General features: G+C 41.6%; 1 protein-coding gene across 7 annotated transcripts in view; it reads right to left on the reverse strand.

The window, feature by feature from the left end:
* Positions 1 to 21,120, reverse strand: part of KLHL3 (kelch like family member 3) — a 49,948-nt gene that overhangs the window by 15,790 nt on the left and 13,038 nt on the right. For 6 of the 7 annotated variants that reach the window (XM_080996306.1, XM_080996307.1, XM_080996308.1 and 3 more), the window contains 5 exons: positions 15,542 to 15,655; positions 11,664 to 11,770; positions 7,796 to 7,917; positions 3,538 to 3,700; positions 1,453 to 1,562 (listed from right to left, as the gene is read on the reverse strand). In XM_080996306.1, the coding sequence (XP_080852432.1) occupies positions 1,453 to 1,562; positions 3,538 to 3,700; positions 7,796 to 7,917; positions 11,664 to 11,770; positions 15,542 to 15,655 (616 nt within the window). Of the gene's footprint in view, positions 1 to 1,452; positions 1,563 to 3,537; positions 3,701 to 7,795; positions 7,918 to 11,663; positions 11,771 to 15,541; positions 15,656 to 16,343; positions 16,611 to 21,120 lie in introns of those variants that run through there. The other variant, XM_080996310.1, reaches the window with a different exon arrangement.

Genomic DNA, 21,120 nt, shown 5'->3' on the forward strand with positions numbered 1-21,120 from the left:
TTTCCCCACTGCACAAGATACTTAGCTGCATTTAGGTGCTCTGTGATTTCATCTACATCAAATCTTTCCTTAGTGTACAACAGTCATAACCTTGCTGGGTTACCAGATATCACATTCCTTTAATTTGCACGTTTTACCCTTTCCAGAATTCCACCTTTGCTCTTGACCACAAGAAGCAGAGGCTTTTAATCACAAATATGTACAAATTAAAGCTAATATGGGGCAAATTTACTTTGGAACAAGCTATTAAAGGGACAGATTTTTATTTTATTTTTAAGAAGTACCATACTCACTTTATTTTAAACTACTGCTCAGTTTGCTGTTTTGCACTTGCACCAGAGTTATACTAAAGGCAGGTGATTCAGTCCTGCTGAACTGTAACCTGCCTGGAAACCATATGCAAGCTCTTTGAAAAAAGATCAATGTGCAAGTGAAATAATAAAATAAACATTTAAAACTATTTCCGAAATCATTAAAAATAGACTGGAAGGAAAGAGACTTTTATTTTTATTTTACTTCTGACACTGAAGCTTTTATCTGTCTGTATAGTAGCATGCTAATACAACACAGTTCACTGTAAGACATCTTGTGTGTCTATACAAGACTTGTTCCCTGCACAGTAACCAATATAAATGACTGTGGTTTATTAGAAATAAAACAAAACACAGTCTGTGGCTGGGATGTAAAACTAAGCCACTAAACATTCTTATGTGGGATAGGACTAAGCCATTTAGCATGTGGGAAGGGGCCAATGTATACAGCAGCCCTCATTGCTTACCTCCAAATAAGAGTGATCAATACAGTGGTACCTCTGGTTACGAACTTAATTCGTTCTGGAGGTCTGTTCTTAACCTGAAACCGTTCTTAGCCTGAGGTACCACTTTAGCTAATGGGGCCTCCTGCTGCTGCCGCCGCTGTGCGATTTCTGTTCTCATTCTGAGGTAAAGTCCTTAACCCGAGGTACTATTTCCGGGTTAGCGGAATCTGTAACCTGAACTGTTTGTAACATGAGGTGTTTGGAGCCCGAGGTACCACTGTATCAGAAAGTTTAAGTAATCACATAAAGCTTATTTAACTGTGCTTAAAATGCTTTTTCCTGAGTGACAGGTGGCTCAGCATGCTTGTTTAACTGTCTTGATCCAAGACAGCAGTTTCTAAACCAGGAACCCTCCAGATACTGCTGGATTCCCATCAGCCCCAGCCAGCACAGCCGATGGTCAATGGGAGACATAGTCCAACAACATCTGGAGGCCACAGGTTCTCCACTGTTGCTCTAGATACACACGGTTCCCCCAATGAAGCGCCACCTTAAATGTTTTTGAAAAAATGTGTCTATTTCTGGAAATATTGGGGACGATCTGCTTCTAGTGCCCATATATTTTGTCATTCTTTTGCTGAAAACACTGCAATATTGTTATATTTCTGCATTACAGACTGTGCAGCAGGCCAAACCTTTTCTTCTGATGAAACGGTTAGCTTGTCACTTGATATCAAACTGCAAACTTGGTCTAGGCTAAGGCTAAGGAATTCTTCACCAAGCATCACCTCAGGAAAATGCTGCTCTGTTCAAAACAACCAAAAGTTGAGAAAATGAAGGTTACAATGAGTCTAAAGAAGGGACTAGTAGAAGCAGTAAATTATATTGCAATTTTATGTTGTGAAATAATAATAAGAAGAAGAAGAATGACATAGCCTGCACAGAATTACCACAAGCAAGGAAAGAGGGACAACTCCACAGCCACAGTGCCAAGCACAGTCTGCTGTTGTGCACATGAATCTCCGTATTCAAAAACAACAAGCCCATACCTTGGGGTAGCGCACATACATTGCTTGCCAAAGGTCACTCCTGTCTGAAACACTGCTGTCATAAGTGTTTGCAATTCTGTTATATGGACCAGCAGCCCTGGCTCAGTATAAAGCAGCTTTCCTATGGGCAGAAGCAATCAGAGTTGCCTGTAATAGCCTGGGAAGCTGCCTGCTACAGAGGTGGAGTTCTCTATTAGCTATTGAAATGTCATCCCTGTATTTGCCAGCAGGTGGCCCTTGCAGAAACAAATCTCAGCCGAACTATGCACAATACACTGGTCTACAGGCCACCCTTTAGGGTAGAAATGTAGGAGTGCGATAATAATTTTGCAAAGGCAGAAACTTACACTTAGCAGGCCCATGTCATTTGCTTTAAGTCACTTTTTCAAAGGCGATTTTTTTTTCTAGTAAGTGACCTCATCTGCTCCCTCTTACTCACTTTTAACATGCAGATATTTTGTTTGACCCAGTTAATGTATAGCCAAAGAACTTGGATAGCATTTTTTGAATGACTTTTCATTAACATTACATAGGATTCTGAAGTAAAAGGGTTCATGAAGGCCAATAAAACAACAAAAGCAGCTCTTATAATTACCTAACAGCCAGATCTAAACTGAACGCAATACTTGCCTGGTTAAAGATTAAACAATTCTAAAAATCAAACCTTGAAAAGTGAGCCATTTGTCCCAGACACCAGTTTTTCCTTTGCTTATTATGCTGCAAGCAAGTGACTGAAAAGGTTTCATCTGCATTTGCAAGTAATTTGATTCTAGGATGGCCATATTTGTACTACTTCCTAGAGGCCTGTCCTATATCTGAAGGGTTGTCAGAGGACAGTCCTTTATTTGAAGGAAAGTCTGGTCCAAGTCTGATTTAAATAAAAGAGAATGGCGAGACCTTGAAGTCGCCCATCAATTGTTGGTGCCTGGATGCATTTGTCACCATCTTCCTCGTTATGAAGAAATACACTGTATTTCTATTTAAATTATAGTAATTATTTCTAAATCTGCATCTGTACATATACATTAGCATATGAAAATTTTAAATGACTGTGTTCTCCTGTGCCCTCTTTTGCAGTTACTCATTTCATCTATTTCTGGTGCTGAATTAAGTGGCTATCTTATTTAACACCTGCCATTTTCTAATCACTGTGTTTCTAAGCACAACTGCAAATGTCACTGTGAAGGCGGCTAACTGAAAGTAGGTCTAACGTCTCAGAGAGCAAGAGCCTGCTTCACTGTAAGGAATTTTAAGCCTATGTGTTGGAAACACTTTATCTGAAGACTATCAAAAATTTAACAGACAGCCAAAAGATGTTCCTGGGCTCTGTATTTCTGTCCTGCCCACTGGGCATAGATCCGATTCATATTTTGAAAATCAGTAACATTTCCAAATAATAGAGGGTAGGGGACACATAACATTGCTGGTGCAGTCCTCCTGTATCTATCATGGATGCTACCAAAGGCAGTATAAAGTCCAGGATGAGCAGGTACATCAAACTATGGCTTTAGTAACATAGAAAATGTCATTGCATCTCAGTACAAAACTGGAACCAGCAGCTGATTTTGAAAATGACAAAAATTCTAAGTATTTCTACCCTTTTAAGTAGATTCAATCATCTGCTTCTCTGCCTCCTCCCTCATTCTTTGCTTATGAGGAAGCAAGCAGGAAATTGTCCTCCAGGCATCAATATTTCAAAACAAGAGACAACTTGGAGGCGTGTTTGATCACCTGCATAGGCGTTGGCCTGTTGCAACAGTTCAGTGCAAGTATGCACATCTGCAAAGGCGCGAATACCAAGGCAATTCGTGGGATGGAGCTGAGATTGAAGAAAGTCACAACAGTTTTGTCGAACATCCATTAGCTGCAATAGGCTAGCTGCTGGTAACAAAACCTGAAAGGCAGAGGAAAAAATGGCAGAGAATGAGCAACTATACTTCGCCTTCTTGGATAAATCTTGAATACAAAGAATGTGGTCCTCAAGGTCAAAGAGGCCAGTCATCATAGAAACTTTACATCTCCACAAAAAAACACACTTCTTTATGAACGGCACTGGTACATCAGCACCTGCTGTCCAACTTCACCGTGAATCATTTTCCATTACAGGCAGCAAACTGTTAGTATATCCAAAGGGCTCATACTGCTGAAAGAATCATATCTGTATGTGACATTCTGGTGATGTCAATGATATCTACAGTACTGAATGAAGGCAGATTGAGAAGATGGCCTGGGGCACTTACATTTGTTTATCTGCCAGGAAGACTCCTCACCAGCTCTAGCAATGAAAAAGCCGTTTTTTAAAATGCAAGGCCCTTTTAAAAGCTAAACAGTATTAATGTCACTCTTTCCCTCACTGCTAAATATGCATTTACTCTGTTGGAATCAAGCAAACTCATAAGCAGGTCTCCAAGGAATGATCTAGAAAAGCATGACAAATATCGTTAAAGACTTACCTTGCCATTACACTGTGTTGGCAAGAAGAAAACTGTGTTCATCCACTGCCTCAACTCACTTCATCCCAAAAGAACAGTAGTAAAACTGCAACGTGCCCTGGGGTGCATTCACTGTACTATTCCAGCAAGAAAAATCCAACCCAGCTGGATCACACAGGAATATTACAAATCAGTAACTTTTTCAGAGAATGCTAACCCCCAACAGGCAACAATAAAACACAGAAATTAATTAAGCTATGTTCTCTGGCTCTCAAACACTTTTGATTCCTGGCACAGATTAACTTAAATTAGCAAAAGGAAACTAATAACAACTGTTTCTTTTTTCCAGCAATTTCCTAGAACTGCTTCGGTGTATTGGAATTCCACTAATATGATAAAAGTTTCAAGTTTCAGTGTAGTTTTAGAACAACAGTTCCAAGTAAAGGGCAAATTCACATCTATGCTAATTATCTGTGAACCACATAACCCCGTTTCTTGCTACAAAGATGGCCTAGATCAGGCTTCCTCAACCTCGGCCCTCCAGATGTTTTGAGACTACAATTCCCATCATCCCTGACCACTGGTCCTACTAGCTAGGGATCGTGTGAGTTGTAGGCCAAAAACATCTGGAGGACCGAGGTTGAGGAAGCCTGGCCTAGATAGCCTACCAGGGCAGCAGTTCCGGCTCATACTTACCCTCCTCTTCTTGTGCATTCCAATTCCCTTCCTCACTTCCCAGTTTGTGAGAACTATGTCTCAAACCAGGTCTTCCCTGTCCACAACACTGGACCCTGTTATTACTGAACACCTGTTTTTATCTGTTTTTATCATATAGTGTTATTGTTTTTATATTGCAGGCCACTTTGAGACCTTTAAACACTAAACGGCCTGCCTTGCAGGGGGTTGGAACAGATAGAATTGTAGAGCCGGAAGCGACCCTATGATTTAAAGGGCTTTCAAACAAGCATATAACAACTATAATATTCCATGGCATACAAATCAGATAAACTATGGTTAACTACAAACCACAGTTTGCATCCAAACAAGAACTGGAAACCAAAGATCAGACTGGGATTCTGGTTTGTATTAAAACTATGGCATACTACGATAACCATAGTTTGCCTTATATTCTGATAAAATGGCAAACTACTTACTGAGAACCAAACAAAGAGAAGGAATGTGTGAGCGCACAAGGAATGGTGCCAACATCCTTGGTTGTGATGTCTGAACAAGACCATTGCCCTTCGGCTTTGCCATTCCCCACCCCCCACCCCATGTAAGAACAGTAATAATTAACTTTTAAAATTCCACAGATTGCTTATATACTGAATGTGAAATTCTTCAAACATTCTAAATTGTTACATAAATGTCTGGAGCCAAATGACTGCTGCTCTACAGCACTTGATACAATTATTCAGCCATGACAGAAATTAAACTGGGTTGTGAATACTTGTATTAAATAGCAGAGCAGGGACCCACTGGGACAATATGGCGCTGGCCTGCAATGCTTCCACTAAAAATACTCAAAGACAGGAACCAGCATTATCCTATGGTGCGAATATCTAAGCGCATTACTTGTGAATCCACATGATCTTTCAGCAGCAGGCCTGTCCATTAAAACAGAGTTCAGGACCTTCAACAATTATATCAGTAAAGCATTCAGCCATATCACTTTTCAAGGGCCAAATCCAAATTATCAAAACACAGAAGACTGGCATTGATTTAAGTTAAAGTGCTTTGACCCAGGGTGCTTAACTTGTACCTAAGTGATTGTCATGATCTACATGATCTTCTTATAACCCACCAAGGAACATGAGAAGCTGCCTTGCCCCAAGTCAGTAATGTCTACACTGACCAGCAGTGGATGCATCTCCAAGGTTTCACGCAAGGGTCTCTCCCAGCTCTCCCTGAGATGCCATGGATTGCATCTGGAATCTTCTGCATGCAAAGCACATGCTCTCTTACTAAGCTTTGGTTAATATGTTCCAAAAACTCAAAGGCTCTGAGGGTTAAGTGTGTGAGGATATTTCCGTTCCACCTTAAAAGGGAGCAGGCTTTATGAGTCAGAGTCTGCGTATTTCCTGTTCACAGGATGTTTATGTTTTCTGTTGCTTTCGTTTTCTCTCTGTGTCGCAGACACTAAAGCAGTCAGTCATGTTTTTCTGTGTTCTGATCAACGCTGAATAAACTTGTAAATAATGCTCTCCTGACTGCAACTTTTGGCTGTGCATTATCTGCTGAGAGAGTGTGCCTGAGCTCTAGAATGTGGCAAGATATTTTCTAGAAACTCATGTCGCTGCGTGCCTACGGGAGGTCGATGGATCGTCCGGCAGACGGCTTGGGGGCCTTGATGGACTTTATCTCCCTGGCAGTATCCCAACAAAGTGAAGATAGGGCAGCCAACATGGTGCTTCTCAAATGCTTCAGACTACAACTCCTACCACCCCGACTACTGGCTAAGCTGGCTGCTGGGAATTGTAGACCACAGCATCTGTAGGGCAACAAATTGGCTACCCCAATGTAAAATCTTCTGATAAAGGTACCCCTGACCATTAGGTCCAGTCGCGGACGACTCTGGGGTTGTGGCGCTCATCTCGCTCTATAGGCCGAGGGAGCCGGCGTTTGTCTGCAGACAGCTTCCAGGTCATGTGGCCAGAATGACCAAGCCACTTTTGGCGAACCAGAGCAGCGCACGGAAATGCCGTTTACCGCCGAAGCGGTACCTATCTACTTGCACTTGACTTGACGTGCTTTCGAACTGCTAGGTGGGCAGGAGCTGGGACCGAACAACAAGAGCTCACCCTGTCGCAGGGATTCGAACCGCCGACCTTCCGATCGGCAAGCCCAATGCTCAGTGGTTTATACCACAGCGCCACCCACATCCCAAACCATGAATATAAGCTCTTAAATTCTCTCTCACTCTACAATTGCAGTAGTGTAACATTACCGATTCCTGATTTTACACCAATGCTGTACAAAATCTTTTAAATGCACAATACTTTTGCCCCTAGAATACTAAATCTAAGCAGACAGCTGGAGAATGGAGAAAAAATTATTACCAGTGTAATCACAGTATTTCCCACATAGACTTACTCCTTATAGACTTACTCCTAAATGTGTGTAGAAAGCTACCTTAAACATCAAATTTGCCATTCAGTTACAATGTGACTGCCCAGAAGATGCCCTCTTTAGGGAAGATGTGTAGAACTTAATTTAATTTTATAAAGAAACATTGCAGAATTCTATTGCTGAACATAATGGTTGTAATGATGCTGATATGACCTGATTTCCAGGCACATCCTGAAAGATCTCTAACTTCAATTCCTAGGTAATCTTTTATTATTGGAATCATTTTAATCTCAGCTTTAAAAATGAAAAATTATGAAGGCAACTTACATAAGTAAAACACTAAAGCAAGTTCATCATAAAAACTATGTACAAGAAAAGGCAGAAAATCACTCATGGTAAGCCTTGGAAAATAATTTTTTTTAATTCAATTTATCGATCTCCCCAGGAAGGGAGCCACCACTAAAAAGACACCTTTAAGATCTCCTCACCTGAACATTTTCTTCTGTGACTTCTATCTCAGCGGTGTAGATGTAATCAATCAGCTTACTTAAGGTTAGTCCATCAACATCTTTGATCTCGATCTTCTTTGCTTTGCTTTCAGTCATATCTCCTGAAATTCAATTTTAAAAATAATTCCCCCCAAAAAATGTGGTTTGTGTTTCTATTTCCCCCACCCCACCCCCTTAGGTTCAACTGAGCACATGGAGAAATTTCTACCTATCCGTCTTAACAAAAACAAAAAGACTTTTAGCACATTCTAAACAGTGATCCCATTTCTAGATATCTAAGAAATACTACCAAGTTTATGATTCCCACTTTCAAAATTACTTTTAAATATCTGATTTGCAAGTTAAGGCATCTCTGCTGCACAGCTTTGAGAACAGATAGCTACAGTTCATACAATTGAAAAGCCAATATTCTTTTCTTTTTTTAACAATATGTTTTAAAGCAGCTGGCCCTGTTTGATACTCTTCCATGAAGAAAGACAGAAATATTCTTTGTTCCCTTTTCTACATTCTTAAAAGGAACAGAAGCCAACAGGCTACTATCGTTATACTCACTCAATAGGATTGCTCTTCCTTTGAAGTAAACCTGTCTACAAAAGAAAGGAATTGGTAACTTGCATGTATCTTAAGATTCCATGCATTTATTTTGCAGCAGTACGTTCCATTGGAAAGTACGTCCATGTCTGTACTCAGTGACATAGCCTTCAAATGGGAGGTCTGTATAAGGGACAGGCCAGAATATCTGGTGTCCATTGCAAGTTGTACCAAATGTATGTACTTTTGAATTGCTTTTCTCTTTGTCATGTGTGCGAAACAATAGAAGTTATTATGATGGAAGTTGCAAATTCAATTAATAGCTTTCTATTACAAGTTCTACTAGCATGATATTGTCAAGCTTCACAATTCTACTCCTGTCTTAACCAAGTGGTAAGGATTCCCTACATTTGCCGACATGGTCGGATGGTCACCTGCACTAGTGATCCAGGGCAATTGACATTTGAGGAGGGAAGGCACTCCTCAAACCTGCAGTGTTCCATGGCTGGAGTCATCTTCTGAGGTAGTGATGGGGAAACTGTGGCCCTCCAGATGTTGTTGCACTACAATTTCCATCACTGACCCCTGGCCATGCTGGCTGGGTATGATGGGAGCTGAAGTCCAACAAGCTCCGGAGGTCCAAAGGTTTGCCATGTCTGTTTTAAGAAATACCATCCCCTGCTTTTTCATGTTGCAAAATACCAAGTGTTTTTGTTTGTTTGTTTTTTATTGAAAGATTGAAATACCCGTATCTCTCGTGGAGGAGGCACACATAGAAAGACCTCACATGATTATCACAGGGTCTGGATTGATTTATGAGGGGTTTGGCGGTCCTTGAAGTATTGCGGTCCTGAGCCATTTGAGGCTTTATAGGTCAAAACTATCACTTTGAATTGGGCCCAGAAACTAATTGGCAGCCAGTGTAGTCCAGCCAGGATCGGTGTAATATGCAAGCCAACTCAATGTATACGGTGTGATTGCTTAGTTGTGAAATATATACAGTCCTAGATGTAGGTAGCTGTTTGGGGCTGTAACAGAGGAGCTGCAATTGGTCCTCTTACCAAGAAGAAAAATTTGCAATCTCTTATTATTTGCACAAGCTGCAACCCCATCCATGGAGGGAGCAGCTTGAGGGTGGGCGTTTGAGCTCATACTGCATTTATTTTTGCTGGCTCTTCTTTATAAGTGCTATAGAAAGAGAGAGCGATGATGTCAGGCAAGGCTCTTTTGAGCTATTTGTGTATTTCACGTATTCGTACAATAGCTGACTACCTCTCTAACTTTAGATCAGTTGTGCTTGAAAGCTTGAGACTAGGTTTTATTAAATTGTTGTGTAATTTCCCCTCTTTTCTGTCATTTTATGCAGCTGAAGTCAGCAACTGAACTGGCCTGTGGGCCAAACACTGAACTGAGGGGGTCACAGTTTTCCTCAATCTCATTCACTGGTGGAAGAAGTATGGTAATTGGAAAGGAACTGTTAGGGTGGCAGGCCCTGCCCTGTGGAACTGCCTACCAGTAGAGATTCAGCAGGAACCATTCCTCCTTGCCTTTAGATGTCTTTCGTTTAGACAGGCCTCTACAACATGAATTTCTTTTATTTTAACCAGTTAGAATTTATTTATGCCTTTTCATTGATATTTCTGTTGATTTTGTTTTTATATGCAGTATTCCCCTTTGCTATTTTGGTTATGGAAGTACAGATTATGAATTCATAAATAAATGAACCCATAATAAAGCTCTTTCATACATGGTCTGAAAATTTGCCCATCTGGCCCACTGCATTCTTCTCTGACTAGCAGTGGCTCTTCAGGGTCTCAGGCAAGGAGGAAGGCCTTTTCCTTCATTTGTTTAATTTAACTAGAGATCCCAGGGATGGAACCTTCTGGCTACAAAGTACATGCATTACTAGAATCTTTCCTCTGTTCCTGCCATCTTAGGCCAAGAAAGACCGTGAAGAGGCTGCTGTTACAAGTTCATATTGGCTTCCGTAATGAGTATTAAAAGGGAGAAGGGATGAACTAGGGGCAATCACATGTGTCACTGCTTGGCAACCACATAAGCATCTTTTAACTTAGTTTATTGTTAATCAAGAAGCAGAAAGGGATAATGGCATGGTAGCATGGCAACCACATGACTTTCACCTCCCCTGTCCTGCTGTTTTGAATTAAGATTAGTACAGAAGTGGTTGCCACTGGTGCACCTTAATTTAAAGTGACCCAGTGATGATTAGGATTAGGTCCCAAACTCTTCCATCTTCACTCTGGGGCCAGAAGGCATCCTTAAAGAGCCAGATCCACCAACTGCTCACTAATTTAGGTCCTCACCTACATTCCACCTTTGCAAGAGTCAACCTGAACAAGCAGTATCAGCACAGCTATTAAAATGCACTTTAAACAAGCACCTTGCTACTTCTAAGGGCCAATTCTCACAAGACAAGCATCTTACATGGAAGTGTTCTGATTTTTTTAAAAATCAAAACCCTACATGGACCCCACATGTTGCATGTCACATGAGATGAGTACACAGATGTCTATTTTGCCACTCGCCACTTAAACAAGGAGGAAAGTAACTATGGTTTGCAACTGCAATAGTTATTGCGAAAGCAGAAAATCCACACCTTACCTCAATAGCAAGCTATCAGATGTAAAATATATTAATGGTGCTATATACTTCCACAATTAAATTAATTACCAAACCATTTTCTGTAAAACAGTCATTCAGAAATCTGTGTTATTCCCCATGCAGTGTCTTTTGTTCTCTTGTAGCAAAATTCCTAAGAACTAGTTCACATGTTAAAGCTGCTACATACAGAGGGTGAGACAAAGCAAAGAAAGGGAGGCAAAGTAAACGTGGTGGTGGTGTTTTTGCAGGAATCAGTGGCAGCACAAAGGCTGAATCCCCACAAAATATCCCTCAAATCTCAGCCTCAGGCTCACCTACAAACTTGAGCCCGGTACCATGGCAGCCTTAACATGAAAATGGTCTCTATTATGGAGCTTACTCCGATCTTTGACATGCCTCACCAGTAAAATCAAGTCTGGGATGAATGCTCCTAATGCAAGATACGTTATCTGGAAACGCACACAAATGGCTGTTCACATAGTAAATTATAAACCTCATGTTTCCTTCCCCCCGCCCCACATACAAAACACCTTTAAAAACAGTCACAGGCCTATACTCAAACCCTAATGGATACCAAACAAAACTAATCTGCATCTTAGAATCTGCACCCTACACTAGCACCCAACACATAGCTTGACTCCAAATATATTTTAATCAGCAAATAACAGTTATTTGCTCAAACGCCCAAAGATACCTGTAAACATTGCACAGAAATACGGACTGCAGGCTGCCAGGACAATACGATGGGCTTCGATCTCAACATCTTCAGCAACAATCACCACATCACAGAGAAGCCGCTTGCTGTGAAGACACCAAAAAATCATGGTTTCAGAACGTGCTTCCAAACTGCGCTTTCTATATGCAGACTTGAAATGGTCTAGTTTCCTTGAATGACTCTTCTGCTATACAGCACTATTAAGGGGGATGGGGAGGGGCTTGCTGTAGCCTCTATAGGCAGCCCTCTGGAATATTCAGTTCATTTTTAATTAACAAACATGACAATTTAGCTAGATTTCAAGGTTATAGTCTCGCAAATTTATTTCAATATGTGGGTGAATTCAAGATCCAAGTGTTCAAACATACAAAGAACTGTTAAAAAAAACCTCATCCATTTTGATGAATACTGAGCTGAATATATTTATATCTACAGCTTATGCAAAAGGTTTTTTTTCCTCTGTAATTATGTGTGGGTGTCTTAAGACCAGTAATCCATTATTGGATGTCAAGTAATTTTTAAATAAATGGGAATAGCACGAAGAAACATCTTTGGAGGGGCTTTGTCTTTTATTCAAAGCAGTTGGTAACACAGCAGTAGCCTCATCAGTCTTGCATTGAGTCTCCTCCCTCTTCAAGCCCTTCCAAAAAAAATTACCCCCAAAGAGAACATACACTTAACTCAAACCTCCTGCATTGTCCTCAAAACAGAGGCTAGACCACACACGAATGGTAGAGAACCAGTGCCCCCCCACCAGATGATTCCCAACACTGCCATGCCTGCTACCAATATGCCTGCTAGGAGGAAGAGACCATTTGTGATGGCTACCAAGAAGCAGATGTTGGCAACTTATTTTCCCTCCCAGCCTTTCTAGTTTGCACATGTTCCCTGTACAAGGGGTTTGCAAAGGGACTTAGTGGGCAGCAGCAGCAAAGGCCACTGTAGCTCAAATTGTGCATTATCTGCTTGGGGATGCCACACACAAAAAGGACTTGCCACTGGGATATCCCAGGTGGAGAGGCAGCAGATACGGAGAATGAATAGTAAGAGAAGGCAACACAATAGAAAGGGGTAAGGAAACTCTCCTCCCTCCCATGCCCCATACACCCCCCACTGATCCCCTAAAATAGCATCCTAGCCACATAGCGCACGCTAGCCTCCAGCCACTAGGGTTCTTGCAGCACACAAGTGTAGCACACTACACAACAGCTAGGGAAAGGAGGGGACTCCACAGGTTAAGCCAAGAAGGAGGCCTCTTGCTGGCTTTCCGCTACCAAGGTCACCATGTCTGGACAAGGGCCACCTGTTCTCAGTCCATCCTCAGTGACAGTGAAGGCTGAAAGCACAGCTGCTATCACTGACACTAGCCAGTCCAGGAACTCCAAGCTAAATGGAAAGGTGGAAGCACCTGTTATTGACATAATACCTACCCACTATATACTTTACAGTGTGGGAAGGAGAGGAATGCAAGGGACTCTGCCTGAAATCGATGCATTTGTGGCCGCTTGACCTCCTACAGAAATGGCCACTGGCTGACCCAGCAGAGATACGTATGGAGTAAAGTGCAGCCCCCCCCCCCCCCGCTCGCCTGTCCCCAGTCATCATTAAGTTCTCACTGGTCCAGACTTGCCATGTGCGTAATATTGCCATGGAAATCAGCCTTTGCTAAAAACAACAGATTTAAGGCATTCAAGCAAATGCCACAATTTAGTTCTACTACAGCTCAGCAGCAGCAGGGAGCCAAAAGCATAAATCGGTAATAAGCACACAAGGAAAGAGACAACAGAGGCTTAAGGGCAGCTGTAGTCTTACATGTTCAAAAGGGCATCATGCACAAGAGAAGCCATTAGTTTCCACAAAGAGCAGCACTGTCATACACTCCCCCATTATCCCCCACTGCACTCAAGTTACAAAAGGAATAAGCTAATATTATATCACTCCAAGTACATATTATTCCACATAACTTAGGCAGCCAAGTGCTCAGGCACATAAGCAACTTTACTCCAGTCCCCTCCTGTTCTGTGACAGCAGACTAGAAGTAGAAGCTATCAGCTCCAAGATAACGGGGGGGGGGGGGGTTAGGACTCTTCACATAATGCTGATGCCCCTTTTGACATTACAGACATGATGTGGAGAGCTGCTGTTCCATGTGTTCATCTGATAGCATTGCCATAATGCTTAAAAGCACACCACCATTTGGATCATTATCAAGGAATTTTTGCCCAGCAATTTGGTGGCAAGCCTTTATGCATTATAGAATCTGCAGCAATTCCACAGCCACCTCTGAAGAGTGCTATAGTCCTGTCATGGTCAGAATGTGTTGCAATTCAAGAACAGTCGTACCACTGAAGTCAAACGGAATCCATTCTGGAAGTCCATTCAACTTCCAAAATGTCCGGAAACCAAGGCGCAGCTTCCAATTGGCTGCAGGAAGGCAGCCAAAATGGCTGCCTTGAATTTATGTTTCCTAGGGGATCTGCATATAGTATACACCATATCATAGGCAATACAGTAAGATTTTGCTGCACACGTTGATATGCACAAATCTGTTATGAGCCAATCAAAGTCAAGCACTTTTATGTATGAGAAACTAAATCTCATCGGATAGCAGGGAATAAATATCTGACCCACAAATAACTCTTTAATCTATCCTGGGCACAACAGAGACATTTTGGATTTATTTACTGCATCTCTAAATAATGTATGGCAGGCAGATATGTAATCAGATTAAGCTCAAGAAAAGATGACAAACTCAGACACACAGACCCCTATCTTAATTACATACATGATTATTGTTTACCCTAGAGCCAATTTTTATAGACAAATGTGAACAAGGAATTGTGGTATTTAAAACAAAATAGACTTAACAGTAGAATAACATAGGAACCTAAACAGGCTCTTTTAGCCAACATGAAATTTCTAACTGGTGTGCAAGGATTGGTAGCCAAACAGAAATCAATTTGCACTAACCATTTTTCTCTGCAATTAGGCGTAGGTGTTGTAATACGTGTAACACTAGATTATCACTTTTTAAATAGCTTTGATCTTCTGGAGATCTTGATTATGTGGTGATTTGCACCAAATGAAAAAGCACACCAAGCATTCTTTTTATTTAAAGAGAGATTATTTTACGGTGGGAACATTTGAAAATGTTTAAGTGGGTTTATAAAAAAATATTTTGTTTTCAGCAAAGCAGCAACAAGCATGTTTGTGTAAAGGGAAGCAGCAGCAAAGGCCTCCAAACATATAATACTATGCTTGCTTCTTTCTACTGAATAACCTGTCAGCTATCTTGATTTGTACTGAAAGTAGAATAATTCCAAGCCATTTCAAATATCATACTTATAATATGCTTGATAGCCTCCTGTGGCTGACTTCAATATCACAACACTCGCACCAATAACGTCACATCAGTAACACTGGAGGCAGCAATGCTTATGAATACCAGTTGCTAGAAACCACAAGAGAGGAGAATGTTCTTGTGTTCAAATCCTGCTTGATGGTTTCCCCCACAAGGATCTGGTTGGCCACTGTGAGAACAGGATGCTGAACTATAGATGGCCACTGGCCTGATCCAGCAGGCTCTTCATGTTCCTATGAAGTTTTGCATCAAGCGACTGAGCTGAATAACGTAAGAACTTTCCACACTAGCATAAAAGCACCATCCTTGTGTGAGAACTACCTGTGTGATCTGGGAGACCGACATGACACAGAACTTTGTATTTTGAGACACAACCCTGCTTCAAAGCAATGCTTGAACGGAACCTCTTTTTTACAAAGTAAATATGTAGCTTAGATGCCTCCTGTTCAAACTAACAAGCGGCAAGTGCATGACAATGCAAATTGAGCACAAGTACCTCCTTAGTTCATTCATGACTTTGAATGCCTTTCCCATGTGACAAGGATTGATGGTCACTGTTCGCTGGTCCTTATCTTCATCTTCCTCAAGTGGTTGGGGGGATCTCTTGACGCTAAAGACAAGGGGGGAAAGGAAGTTGAATTTTTTTTAATTCTCAAGAAATAAGGGAAAATATGACCCAATAACAATTCATGCAAAACTACTGGCATGCTCACTGACTGTGGTATCACAGTTTCATGGTTTTATCTGGCATTGGCAGCTGTCTCCACTATATTCTGAAGTGTAACTAGAGCACCCTTTTAAGATCTCAGCTATGCTGTACATGCCTTCTACACAACTATGTGAAATATGTGCTAGAGAGGCATGCATAAGTTTTTTTTTCTGAACTGATACAAATATTTGTGGATCCTAGACTTGGGCATTTCACATTTCAAGTAAGACATATGCATACCTACCCACTTCTGAAAAAATTAAGAAAGGCAAACGGAAATTGATCATTTGGGTTTCAAAACTACAACAGTCAGATTACAGTGGTTTTATCTACTGAACACACACACACAAAAACCACAGCCCAATACTTTTTATTAAACCTAGAATAGGCAAGTGTATAAACTATTCTGCACATTACCAAGACGCAGGAATAGTGTGAGTCACACATCCTTTTTCCATGCATCCAAGCACTGTGCAAAGGGGAACTTGCACATTTTCTCTGCAGGAGTCACTTATACATCCTCTATAGTTAACATGCAAAACAACCCAATTAATCCTTCTGCCCAAGACTGAAGGTCAGTTCATATTACCTTAAAAGGAATGAATGTAGGTGTACAGAATGAGTCTTTTTCACTACATGTCCAGTTCCTAATGTTTCAATAGATGTACATCTATTATGTGGGCACAAACAACTGTCAATGCGCAATGGAAATCAGGACTTAGTTAAGCAGTAAAACAAAATGCACAGCCACCTCACTATATGCCATAAAAATTAGTCCATGTGTCCTTTCTGTGTAATTTCATGGTCTTATGAACTGGGCCTTACATAAAAGACCCAAAACTCTTGTTTAATTTAAAATGCATAAAGTTACTCAGAGTTAATGTATTTCCTTAATGTAAAAAAGGCAGGTTATAGATCTAAAGGCAATGGAAACAAACAAAATAATCTTGCCAAACCAGTTTCCCCTCTAAACAAAAAGACAAAACAAAACACAGCACTGCCAATACAGCTGTATGCAAATACTTTCGCAAAGGGCCCGAGCCATTTCCTAAAGAGAGAGGCCCAATTTAAACATAACACTGGGCAAGACAGAATTCAGCCATGGAGTGTTCCATACACCAGCTTCACATTTAAACTAGGCCATCAGGCCCTGCACATGCAAGCCACAGACCTCTGGTGTGGTAGCAGTGTATGCACAAGGAAAGGCAACACAGTTCACAAAAAGTGCTGGTGAACAGAATGCTGCAGTAAAGTTTGCCTTACACACCCAACATATAGGTTAAATCGAGCTCGAGATTCCTTTGAAAACATTTTGTAGAATCCTTCTTGCTGTTCCAGATATATTTCTGCAAACCTTACTGTAGCTCTGTTTTTATCACCACCAGTATATATTGTTGGGGGGGGGGGGAAGGCCCATGAAATACCAGGAAGGAGGCTGAGGTGAAAGGAAGGTTCCAGTATCTTGCCTCATCCCTTTCTAGTACTCTCTATCCCTTTCAGGCACCTCTTCATTCTAGCTTTCCTAGCCTCCTCTTCATTCACTCACACACACACACACACACACACACACACACACAAAACATATTTTTCAGTGTATAAGACTAGTTTTTACCAAAAAATTATGTTTAAAATTGGGGCTCGTCTTATACACAGGTCGTGCTGAGGGGTGTTTTCTTAATTTGGAGTCCCCCAAAATAGGGGGTGTCTTATACACAGAAAAATACAGTGTGTGTATATACACACAAACACAGAGAGAAATATTCCTGTGGCACTCGCCTCCATCCACCCATCCAAATAAGCCTCTGGTTCTTTCCCAAAATACAGTACTTTAGTCTTCTGTATAGGAATGATGACAGTTACCTACTTATGTAGGGGGGAAAGGAGATGTATCGCTGGGCCAGTTATTACAGCAGAGGCTAAACCCTTTCTTAGCCCCTCATGTTCTGAGGCATTAAGAATCCATATTGCTCCTAACTGCACAGCTGTCTTCCTCAGTAATTCTAAAGGAGGCCTGAGGCCTGTGTCCTTACTTGGGATCTCCAGGATAGCCCATGACAGTTAACAGACTTCACACCATCACGGCTTCTCCTTAGCTGGGGAAAGAGAGCTTTACCTTCCAGCGACTGCTACCACACACCTCAACACCAGTTTCTTCCCCACTTCCATTTAAATTAGCTGCACAGCGGTCAACAAATATGGTACTTGGAATATGCCAGGATAGCATAGGCTACCAAGGCAAAATTGATGTGAATTGCAGAGGCAGCAATTCCCTTTGCTCCTGGGAAAAGAAACATGGGTGATGGGAATGTTCAGGATGTCCGACTGAAGTGGTTGTTGTAGGAAGCAGTGCTGTGCAATAAATCGCCGTATCGTTGAATACCGGTATTGAAATAACATCGTGGTAAGTGATAAGGCAATATACTGGTGAACAAAAGGTGAAGACTTAACAGGTTTGCTCTCTCCCTCCTAACCAATAAGAAATGATGACAAGTGATAAGAAATGATGATAAACCCTCACACCTCTACATCAAAGCAATTAAGTTACTTGAGGAGGGGAAGTAGCAAGGTCAATGGGGGGGGGGGTGGCACAGAGAGAGATCATGGCCTAGAAAGTACCCCAAAGTAAAGACAATAAAGACAACACTCAGAGGGCTACATTCAGTCCTAGGCCTGAGGGGTCATATCAAAAAATGTTGTCCTGTGAGCAAAAGGACTTCCACCAGCAAAACAGGATTTCCACTCCTGCACCAGAGGGTTGGTTCCCTTGGAACAGATTGCGGGGTGCCGGGGTGGGGGAAGTCCTTGTGCTAATTGGACAACTTTGCTAGACTCAAGTCATGGAACCCCCCTCCTATTCTACAGAAAAAAAAGCTTTCCACCCTGGTTTATATGGTGGGAACAAGGACTGCTCAGGTGCTTGGAGAAATGAAAGGTAACTGGAAGACAAGGAGCATAGTGGCACAAATGTTGGGGTAGCACACTGGAGCTGAATGGCCAGTCGAAACCAGGGTGGTCGTGGCAACAATATTATTGGGGTGGACCCAATGCATCTGCTCAGAGAAGCATTGGACCCCCTGAACCCATTTGAGTTTGACATGCCTAGAGTAGAGCAGGATAGAAGGTTGAAAGATTGTTGGCAACTGGCTAACAACTGCTTCTTCACCCTGCTCTATCTTTCCACAGTCACAATGTTTTAAAAACTTCAGAACTTATGTTCAATTTCCTGCTTCACATTTCAGCCTCCACCACCAACCTGAGTATTCCACAGCACTTTCATGGATGCAAGTATGTCCACTTTGAAATCACATTTGGAATTCCATTAAAACCAACAAACAAAATGTTTCTCCATGACCCAAGCTCCCTAGCAGCACTGCTGGCTTATTTAAAATCAGCAATTTGGATATTAACATTCTGTGCTCTGTTTATATGCCTCTGATGTATAACAGGCCTGCTTGTTTTAAAGCCCTGCCACTTCACAAACAGCAAACCCTTCAGCTTTCATCCTTGGATCATACAGAGATACAACAGAATTAAACCTGATAAGAGTAACTGGGAAGTAGGAAAATCAGAGAAAGACACAAGCAGAGGTGGAATGGGCTGCCTCCTTTATAAGCTGGCGCTTTCTGTTCACAGGAACACTTAATTAATTAATTTCTCCTGGCACACTAGCAGTTCTTCCACAATATACTACTTTTGCACCCTAGCGAACTACCTTACTTTCAGCACAAGGCTCTTCCTCCCCCACTGCCCGCCCAAGAGGAAACATTTATACTCACCAAACAGACCCCATGTTCTCTAGTCTTTTTGCCTCCAATCCCTACGAAGCCCACAAATACGTGCAGCTCTTCCTGCTTAATTTACATGCTAGCCAGCACATTGTGAAAGCTCAGTTCTACTGTTTGCCTGACAATTCACCCTTTCACGCCAGTGTTTGAGGACAGAGATGTAAAAGCCTTTTAAGACGGAGCAACACTCACTTTGGTGTTAGCAACTTTTTTTCTGCAGGGTTCCCCACCACACATACCACCTATATGTGCATAGAAAAGTGCAGACAAAGAGTGTACATAGGGCTACGGAACAGGTCTTGCCACTGCATTGCCACTCCCACCCGCACCTTACCTTCATGCACATGCAGGCATATGAACAGTAGTATTGATTATGCTATTATAAATAGCAATGAAAATGGTGTTTGTCATGCTGATCACTTGATATTGATGATACTGCTAATATAAATGTGGAGGGGCAAAGGGGGTGTTGAGGCACATAATGAGTCATTAGAAAGTTGAACTGCTTTTACCCACTGAACAGAAACCCTGAAGATGATCTAGTAACACAGAAAGTATTGGATGGTGCATTTACTTCTAGTTCTGCAGACAATAAAAAGCACCCAGGGACCTTGCCCCATTGGAGCACCTGCTGGTAAATGCACCAGAGTCTCTCCAGGGACTTATTTCTAAAGTTTACAAAATCAGATGTAACCATAATGTCCCTAGAAGAGCTGAGTACAGTGTTACCTCTGTTTGCAGACGGGATCCGTTCCGGAGGTCCAGCCGGATCCTGAGGTTTTTGCAACCGGAGAGACCGCTTCTGTGCATGCGCGTGCGGCAAAAAACCGGATATATACTTCCGGGTTTGCCGCTTACGTATCCTGAAGTTTATGTAACCAAAGAGATACGTAAGCGGAGGTATGACTGTATTATTTGGGAATATGACACAATGAATTTTGGCTGCATAACCTTTATTAGATGATTACCAGGATTCAAATAACAATTTGCAATAAATATAAAGGTGTCCTGGTGGCAGTGAGGTGCTGGAAATTTCTGGGAGGATTGTGATTAGAAACCTAGTATGAATTGGTTTGGACACTTGCTTTTGCTGAAAAGCCGATGTGTCAACTGAAAGCAGCCAAAAGACTAATGGACTGGGACTCATTCTGTGGTACACAGCACAGCTTTATTAAGCATCCTTCAGACGCAAAAAAGGCATTGGAGGGACTTGCTTGAATGATCAAGAAAACATACCACTGTCACTGCCTAACCTTATTACCCAGTCACACGCAGCTGATTTTTGTGGTGCTAGTTTTGTTAAACATACAAGATACTCATTTTTAAACCTTTTTCTTACAAGGTTTTAAATAAAAATTACAACCACCAAACAACTACTATTGCTGAAATATTTCGGTCATTGATCACATTAGTTTTTCTTGCTCCTATACCCAGACTATCACATATAGTAAGTGATTCAACAATCATATGAATTTATGCTCATTTGTCACACACCTGGCAGCACACAGGGAGAGCAAGTCCTTTCCTACACATTTTAACATGAGTAGCATTGCTCCATGCACTATGAAGAATTGGTTTTGA

Source organism: Podarcis pityusensis (genome assembly GCF_964106645.2).
Source record: "Podarcis pityusensis genome assembly, chromosome: 2".
Classification (NCBI taxonomy): domain Eukaryota; kingdom Metazoa; phylum Chordata; class Lepidosauria; order Squamata; family Lacertidae; genus Podarcis; species Podarcis pityusensis.